This window comes from Coturnix japonica, chromosome W (assembly GCF_054131305.1).
Source record: "Coturnix japonica strain WE chromosome W, WE-NBRP24, whole genome shotgun sequence".
In the NCBI taxonomy this organism is placed as follows: Eukaryota; Metazoa; Chordata; class Aves; order Galliformes; family Phasianidae; genus Coturnix; species Coturnix japonica.
This window is the reverse complement of record NC_140701.1, coordinates 8,440,225-8,449,532: the sequence shown is the minus strand read 5'-3', so window position 1 is coordinate 8,449,532 and position 9,308 is coordinate 8,440,225. Positions and strand designations below refer to the sequence as shown.

Sequence of the window (9,308 nt, the reverse complement as noted above, 5' to 3'; positions counted from 1 at the left end):
TACAATGACAGTTGAAGACGTGTCCACTGTTACAGCCAACAATTTGCGGGGCCCCGTGCAGTCTTCTCAAGTGAAATCCTTCTGCCAGACATGCAATGGGGCAGGACTACGAGGGTTCACTCCCACCCCTATCACCAGCACTGAATTGCAAAGAGGGCATGTTTGGGCAACATCGTGTGCAACAGATAGCGGAATGGAGCAAGTCCTAGATAGCGTATGGGCACCTATTTGAGGGGTGGAGTGAAGATCACAGGCATCCTGAACTGTAAAAATGTGTGTACTAGCAGCTCTATCTGCTACCTCATTGCCTGTGGTGAAGAAACCTGGCACCTCAGAGTGGCTATGCACATGGAAGATTGCAATAGGGGCTATGCGGGTAGCCAGGCCTTCTTCCAAAACACCAGCAGCTTTTGTACTTGGGAAGCCCTCTCGGCCCATCCTGGTCAGCTGATTGGCAGCAAATGCGGAATCAGTGACAATATTACAGGGTATCTCCAGCCAAAAGTGAACTGAAACTGCTACGGCCATTACTTCAAGCATCTGCACACTAACCACTGGGTCTACGAAAATAGCGGTCTGCCAGTTATTATTAGATGCTTGCCAAACCACTGCCCCCTGGCCTGTTCTTGAAGAGGCATCTGTGAACAGTGTAGGCCCCTCAAGCGGAGAGGTTTGAACTCGAAACCACAGAGAAACATCCAGAGGCCCGGGGGTATCTAATCCTTCTTCTTGTCAGAGGTCTCCGGACAGTTTCTTCTTATCTTTATTGCCCTCTTCTCTGGTTTTCTTTTGACTAAGTGTCTGTAATTCCCCCTTTCCCTGCCCTTTTAAATGTAAACTATCTACAGTTACCCTTTGTCTTGGTTTCTGTTAAGTTCCCCTTTCCCTTTCTATAGCAAAGTGTTACCTTTCCACCATTTTGAGGCTTTGCTCACTCTTCAATTCCCCCCTTTTCTTTAATCTAGCAGGCTTTTACCTGCTAGATTCTTAATGGGTCTCAAAATAGGCTCCGCTCTCTACCTTTTGTCTCAGCTCATGTCTCTTCCAATCCTCGTATTCCCTTCCGGTTCCTTGGTACAAGCACATAGAGCACTTTACTACTATACAGGTAAAACTTATTAACAGCACCAAGATGGCTATAATGATTCCGACCAAAAAGAGATGCTTTACCCATCCTAAATTTGGTAACCAGCTAGTGAGTGTATCCCACAATCCTTTTTCCCAACCTATGTTATCCTGACTTGCCTTGTGCAACACCTTTGTTTGTTCCCAAATTTTCCTCAAGTCGGTTTCAATTCTTAGGTCTTTGTTTAGGTACACACAGCAGCTCTGATTTATTATTGTGCATACCCCCCCTTCTTTGGCTGTTAATATATCCAGTGCCATCCTGTTTTGAATCACCACCTTGGATAAGGAGGATACCTCTTCTTGGATTGCTCGTAATGCATCTGTTGTGGCATTTTCTACTATTTCTAAAGTAGCTGAGATATTCACAATTGCCTGTTCTAGTTGTGTCACCCCTAGAGATGGAATGAGAATTCTTAAGAAGCTATGAAAGCCTGTGCTGTGCACTAAGGGGTTGTATGTGTGCCTAGTTCGAATCCAGGGAGTTCTTAAAAGTCCTCGTGGGGTGTCTTCGTGTACTGTAGTTTGAGGTACCAAATATCCTACAGTACATGTCCCTGTCCAATTTATAGGTAATGCTTTTCGTGCATGCCCATCCCCACACAGCCACCAATACCCATTTGGTAATTTACATGGCTTGGGCATCTTTTCTTGGTAAGCAAATGATGTAGCCATCCTTGCAATTCCGAGAATATTCTTATCTGAGACCCAGTATGATGCCTCATCTGTTCTAGGGTCGCATCCCGTGCCTTGTGCCCATTTCCCAATTCTAACAATCCCTGTTACTATTCCTGAATTCCCATATTCCCAACTACACCCTATGCCCGTTAAGTTTCGCCATCCCACCCCCACCCCCTTATCAAATTTTCTATCTACAAAGATTGACCTAGTAGAATCTAAGATTAGCAACTCAAACCTAGGACCTTTCTGTGGTTTGTCTTGTTTGTCTTCTAGACCAAACTTACATTTCCCATATTCCACCCAGCTTGGAATTGTCCAGTTTAGTGTTGCCACCCCATACATAGGCACTCTTCCCTCTCCTCTAGGGAGGGCCGTGCATATCCAGCAAGATTTATTGAAAGCCTGGCCAATTTTCTCAGTCATTTTCAGGTAGCTGTTCCCATGCCAGGCTACGACTGTTGTCACGGTCATGCTAAAAATTACCAAGCTGTTATACATGTTTTTGGATTTTGATCTTCAGTGGTCCTTCCTCTTTCACCGTCCACTGTTGTCTGGGAGCTTTCTTCAGGCGGGTGTGGTGTATCCAAGGCGTCAGTCCTTTCACCTTTGCTGCCGTGTGGGTGGTCAGGAGCACTTGGTAGGGCCCACTCCACTTTGGTTCCAGAGGTGAATCTGAGAGGGATTTAACATAAACATAGTCGCCTGGTAGTATATTATGCACTGGGCTATCTAGGCCCCGTGCCCTGGCCCCAAGTACTGTTTTTTCAATTTTCTTTAGTTGCTTTGTCAGATTTACCATGTATTCATTCAATACTTCTTCCCCAGTTTGCATAGAGATTCCCTTCTGTACAGGGTAAGGCCTCCCATAAAGGATTTCGAATGGGCTCAGTCCTTCCTTGGTTCGGGGTTTGGTACGAACTCGTAAGAGTGCCAGTGGTAATGCCTGAGGCCAGGGTATCCCAGCCTCTTGGCCCAATTTCACTATCTGTAATTTGATTAGGTGATTCATTTTTTCCACCTGACCGCTGGACTGCGGCCTGTATGGTGTATGTAGCTGCCAATCAATTCCCAATAGTGAACTTACTTGTTGGACCACTTTAGCATTAAAGTGTGGGCCACGATCTGATGAAATTGCTGCAGGGACCCCAAACCTCGGAATAATCTCATGTAACAGAGCCTTTGTTACCTCTCGAGCCCTGTTAGTCCTACAGGGGTACGCCTCTGGCCATCCCGAAAAGGTGTCTGTTAATACCAATAAATATCTGAACCCCCCTTTTCTTGGGAGTTCTGAGAAATCAATTTGCCACTGTTGTCCCGGGTAATTCCCTTTCCCTATCTGCCCTAGGGTGACTTTATGACCTGACTTGGGGTTATTCTGTAAACATATCTCGCATTGTTGTGTCACCTGCCTAATTGTGGAATACAAGTTCCGGGCAATTATTCTTTGGGCTAAATATTTATGCAGTGCCTCCACTCCCCAATGAGTTTTTCTGTGTTCAGCCATTATCACTGCCCACAGTATAGCCGTGGGAATAATGATTTTACCTTGTGGGGTAGTGGCCCATCCTCCCTCTCCCACTTGCCCTCCTAGATCTTCTATGAGAATTTTATCTTCCTTTGAGTATCTGGGTTCACTATCAATTTGGATTTTACCGTCTGGAATTAAAGAATGCATTTCCACCGGGTCTTCCCTTGCTGCTCGTTTTGCCTCTCGATCTGCAAAAGCATTTCCTACTTCTTCCGGCATCTTTCCTTTCTGGTGTGCTCTGCAATGCATAATAGCCACCTTTCTTGGTCGATGAACTGCTTCCAGGAGCTTTAAAATTTCCTCGGCATGCTTAATGCCCTTTCCTTGTGTTGATAATAGTCCTCTCTCCTTCCATATTGCTCCATGGGCATGTACAACACTAAAAGCATACTTTGAATCTGTCCATATGTTGATTCTCTTTCCCTCTGCCAGCTCTAATGCTCGAGTTAGAGCTATGATTTCTGCCTTTTGTGCAGAGGTATTTGGGGTCAAGGCTTTTGATTCTATTACCTTGTTTGTAGTTGTCACAGCATAGCCTGCTTTGCGTACCCCCTGCAGCACAAAGCTGCTACCGTCAGTATACCAAGAGTCCTCAGCATCTTCTAGTGGTTCTTCTTTCAGGTCTGGTCGGCTGGAACACACCGCATCAATGGTTTCCAGGCAATCATGCAGTACTGGTTCTCCCGAGGTTCCACTAAGGAAGGATGCTGGGTTAACAATATTAGTTACTATTATTTCCACATCATCTTGTTCCATCAGGGTAGCTTGATACTTAAGGAGTCTCTGCGGTGAGAGCCAGTGCCCACCCTTCACTTCTAACACAGTTGAAACAGTGTGAGATGTCAAGACTGTGATTTTCTGCCCTAAAGTAAATTTACGTGCTTCCTGAACATTTAATACCAGTGCAGCTATTGCTCTCAAGCAGCTCGGCCACCCCCTGCTTACTTCATCCAGTTGTTTAGAAAAGTATGCTACTGCTCTTCAATAAGGTCCCAAGTTCTGAGCCAGGACTCCCAAGGCTATTCCTTGTTTTTCATATGAGAATAGCCAGAATGGTTTTGTTGTGTCTGGCAACTCTAAGGCAGGAGCCTGCATGAGCTCACGCTTTAACTGTTTAAAGGCTCTTCTGCTTTCCCCATCCCAAGTGAGAGTATTGGGGTTAGTTTTTAAAAGTGCAAAGAGTGGTTTTACCAGAAGTCCATAGTTATGGATCCAGAGTCGACTCCAGCCTGTCATTCCCAGGAATGTGCGCAGCTCCTTTGCAGTCCGGGGCTCGGGGGTCTGACAAATGGCTTCCTTCCTCGCTGTTCCCAGCATCCTTAGTCCTGCTGTGATTTCGTAGCCCAAATAGACTACTTGTCGTTTCGCCACCTGGGCCTTCTGTGGGGAGACTCGATACCCATTAAGCCCCAGAAAATTCAGTAGACTGATAGTCCATGTTATGCACTCTTCTTCCGTTTCAGTAGCTATTAATAGATCATCTACATACTGTAACAGAACTCCTTTCTCAGAGGGGCGTTCCCATTGTTCCAAATCCTTGGCTAGCTGATTCCCAAAAATAGTTGGGCTATTCTTGAACCCTTGGGGAAGCACTGTCCATGTCAGTTGTGTTTTTCTGCCGGATTTAGGGTTCTCCCACTCAAATGCAAATAATAGCTGACTCTCTGGACTTAGGGGTAAGCAGAAGAATGCATCCTTTAGATCCAGTACGGTAAACCAAGCCAATTCACTAGATAGTTTTGTAAGCAGTGTATATGGGTTTGCTACCAGGGGATATAAATCTTCTACTATTTTATTGATTGCTCTCAGATCCTGTACTATACGGTAGTTCCTGTCTGGTTTCCTAATTGGGAGTATCGGGGTATTGTATTTAGATTCACATTCCACTAATAACCCATGTCTCATGAATTTATCAATTAATGGTTGTGCTCCCTCTCTATCTTCTATCCTTAGGGGGTATTGTTTAATTCGTGGGGGTTGAGCTCCTTGCTTTATATTAATTACCACAGGAGGGGCGTTTTTTGCACGCCCTGGGATTTCCGTTGCCCATACCCCTGGATAGACCTGATTACTGATTTCTTCTGGCATCCCTGTGTTTTCGGGAGTTGAGTTTGTTGTGATCAATGCTAGGCTCAGTACCTCAATTAAAGAATCATCCCTTACTTTAAACCGCATCTTTCCTGCCTCAAATTTTATTTCTGCCCCTAATAATTCTAAGAGATCCCGTCCTAAGAGGTGATGTGGTGAGTCAGGTAGGTATAAAAATCGATGTATCCCTACCTGCTTCCCCAATTTATATTTCAGAAGTTTAAGGAAGTAAGCCTTTTCGGGTTGACCAGTGGCCCCTTTTACAGTCATAAATTCTTTACTTAATGGAGTTAATTCTTCATTTAGTACTGAACAAGCCGCACCAGTATCTATTAAAAATTCTACACTCTTCTGTTTCTTCCCTAGCTTTATCTTAACCAGTGAATCCGCCAGGGTAGACTTGCCCGGTTCCAGTCAATCCTCCTTTACGGGGGCTTGGAACTTAGTCCATGCCCCCCTTTTCTGTTTTCTCAGTGGGCATTCATTTTTCCAGTGTCCTTTTTTCCGGCAGATGGCACATTGGTCCTTTTCCAGGGGCTTTCTTGTTCTGCACATTTCACCCCTCCCTGTCCCTTGCAAAGCTGCAATCAGTATCTGTCTGTCCTTTTTCCTATCTTCCTCCTCCCGATTGCTAAACACTCTCCAAGCTACTTCTAGCAAACTTTCCAAATTTCTATTGGCCGGTGCTGGTAATTTTTGTAGCTTCTTTCTTATATCCCCTGCAGACTGCCCTGTGAATAGTGACACCAACTGATGAATACCTTCCTCTGAATTTGGATCCAGGGAGGTATGTTTTCTCATTACATTCCTCAGCCTTTCAAGGAATTCCGAGGGAGTTTCCTGGGGACCCTGTTTCACTTCAAATAATTTAGACCAGTTCACTGTTCTGGGGATAGCTCTTTCTACTCCCTTTATTACCCATTCTCGGTATCTCTCCAAAAGCTACCTGCTATGATCTGTATTTGGGTCCCAGCGAGGGTTTTGTAATGGGAAATAGTCTTTAATATCTTCATCTGTTCCTCGCAAACTATCCTCAAGCAGGGTTTGTGCTGTTCTTAGAACCAGTTGTTTTTCTGTTTCAGTCAGTTGATCTAACAGCAACTGAATATCATTCCAGTCTGGTTCAAATTGTCTAACTAAAAACTGCATTTGTCTTGCTACCTTTGATGGGTCATCTCGGTAGTTTTTACAAACCTCCTTCCAAGACTCTAAGTCAAATGAAGAGAACGGAACTTTAACTAACATTGTACCCCCCTCTGGATGTACCACTTCCCTCAACGGAGCTATTGTTAACGGCTGCTGGCTTCGGGTACATGAGGCTACTGGGGAGGCAGGAGGCTCAGGGGGTGAAGGGAGGGCCGAGGGTGAAGGGGGTGAAGGAGGATTAGAATCCTCAAGGGAAGGCATTTCTGGATCTAGTGGGATTTCCTCATTTCTCACCCTCATTGTCCGCTGAACCTGGAGATATTCCAACAATTCTTCAGGCTCCCTAACCTTGCCTGTCTTTGTGCACTGCTGTCCGATACTACAGGATGAGCAGCAGCGTTTTATTTTACTTTCTTTTGCCTCCCGCCGTACTTTTTCTATAGTTAGTACAAAAGGAGCTTGTGGCGGTCCCATTCCACACTCTTTCTGCCATTCCGGGTGGTTGCGGAGGGTGAAGAACATATCTGCATATGCTACCTCCTCCCACTTATTTTCTCTCCTCAGAAACAACATAAGCTGCAAGATTGTATTATATTTTACTGTTCCATTTAGAGGCCATTTCTCCCCTTCCTCCAGCTTATACACCAACCACCACTGATTACAATATTTAATCAAGTTTTTCCGACTCAGGGTTCCTCTTGATTTCCCAGCAATATCTCGCCAGTGTGCCAGTATACAACCCAGGGGTGTGCGCTCAGGGACCTCTTTGCTCTGTGATTTCCCCATCGTAACTTAATATAAACAACCGTATTCTTTTATAAGTAAAACCACTTCTGACACAACAGTATTGTTATGACTTATGACCACGTACTTTACAACAACCGGTAACTAATAATACAAAATAAACACGTATTAAAACAAAGACAAACAAGTATTGGTGACAGCTTTCGCTTCGTCCGTCCCCGGCCGTTTCCCTCGCGGGAGGACGGAACCGCGGGTCGGGACTCCGCACTCGCCCCGCAGCTACGCAGCATCTCACTCACACCACACTCACACGACAATTCAGAATTACAGAATTTAAAAAAAACAGAATTACAATATATCATTTGTTAAGCTTAACCAAAGATGTTAAGAACACCGGTGCTAGTTGTTGACTTAGGTCACCTATATAAACAGCGCTGTACCATACCAATTATCCCAGGATTACCCAAATCACCCTGTACCAGAGAGCAGACAAGCTCTGCCCAATTAGCAATCACTTGAATGTGAGCAATAGCCCTTTTACCATGCATACGACTTACTGGCCCCTTTGTAGGCACTCCCTAGGGAGTCCTCCTAACCCAGCCGGCAACCTAACCTAACCCGTGAGCTCACGTCCCTAGGGGGGGAGCACGCCGATTCCTCTGTGCCCTGCGTAGGATGTTTCCTCACGACTTACGGGACCCCCGTTTCCCAGTTTCACATACCTTTCCGCCGACAGATGGTTCTTGTCTGCTCCCGCAGTGATCAGATGAGGGAGGGGAGTCCTTCCGAGAAATCTCGGGGTGCGCGAAAGGCGTCCCCCTTCTCAGCTGGTCCCGCAGCCAAACAGAGGTAGTCCCATCTGGGGTGCCAAATGGACTTGCGGAATCAAACTCTATAATCCAGAGATGGGTTATAAAGCAGGTATGTTTATTCCAGCGTTGCGCAGCGCCGGGTGCAAGGGGGATAGCTCCACCAAACTTGCACACCGTAAGGAGAAAAGTGTGTTACAGATATAGGTTAAGCTAATACATAATCAATAGTCTCCTCCTCAGTTTGATTACATATTCATTACATTCCCTATGGCTCCGTTCCCCGCAACCCCATTCCCTCATTCCCCCTGACCCCATTCCCCGCGACCCTTGCCGTTGTTTTGGGGTGAAATTCTTCTTCTGTTTTCTTCTTGGTGTTATCTGCTGGTACCATTCTCCCACGTAAGCATCGTCTTGCCCGGGGGTATCTAATCCTTCTTCTTGTCAGAGGTCTCTGGACAGTTTCTTCTTATCTTTATTGCCCTCTTCTCTGGTTTTCTTTTGACTAAGTGTCTGTAATTCCCCCTTTCCCTGCCCTTTTAAATGTAAACTATCTACAGTTACCCTTTGTCTTGGTTTCTGTTAAGTTCCCCTTTCCCTTTCTATAGCAAAGTGTTACCTTACCACCATTTTGAGGCTTTGCTCACTCTTCACTGTGTCTCAGCGCAGGATATGGGGTGTGAGAAGGGCTCAGTCTGAACAAGCAGTCAGTTACAGTGAAACTCTGAACTTCAGATCTCTGAGTTCCAGTGCCCTCCTGTGCACACTCTCCCATAGTTTAATGTCCTCTGTGGTGCCCAGAAGTGCACCCAGTGATCCAGGTGAGGCTGTAGCAGTGCAGAGCAGACAGGGATGATCCTTTACCTCACCCAGATTGCAATAACTTGCTTGATGCACTCCAGGGGACCGTTGGCCTTCCTTGCTGCCTAGGCACACTGCTGACTCACGTTCAGTTAGATGTTGTGCAGGACCCCCAGTCCTTTTCAGTCATACCGCTCTCCAGTGTCCCATACCTAGTCAGTGTGCATGTCCAGTGTTGCCCCTACCCAGGTGCACAATCAGGCACTTGTTCTTGTTATATTTTATGGACCTGGTGCCGTATGCAGTATATTCTGTGCAGAAGGGTACTGTGAGAAATAGTCTCAAAAGCTCTACTGGTAACCTCAACTATCTACCCTTGGTCAACC

At 45.8% G+C, this 9,308-nt stretch overlaps 1 protein-coding gene across 1 annotated transcript; it reads right to left on the bottom strand.

Annotated features, from left to right (window-relative positions):
• Positions 1-709: 709 nt before the first annotated feature.
• Positions 710-8,066, bottom strand: LOC146754472 (endogenous retrovirus group V member 2 Env polyprotein-like). Its single transcript, XM_085527705.1, has 2 exons — positions 8,035-8,066; positions 710-2,478 (listed from the first exon to the last, which is right to left on the bottom strand). Exon 2 carries the CDS (start codon positions 2,302-2,304, stop codon positions 988-990), a length of 1,317 nt encoding a protein of 438 aa, XP_085383831.1. The 5' UTR covers positions 2,305-2,478; positions 8,035-8,066; the 3' UTR covers positions 710-987.
• Between the last annotated feature and the right edge of the window lie 1,242 nt (positions 8,067-9,308).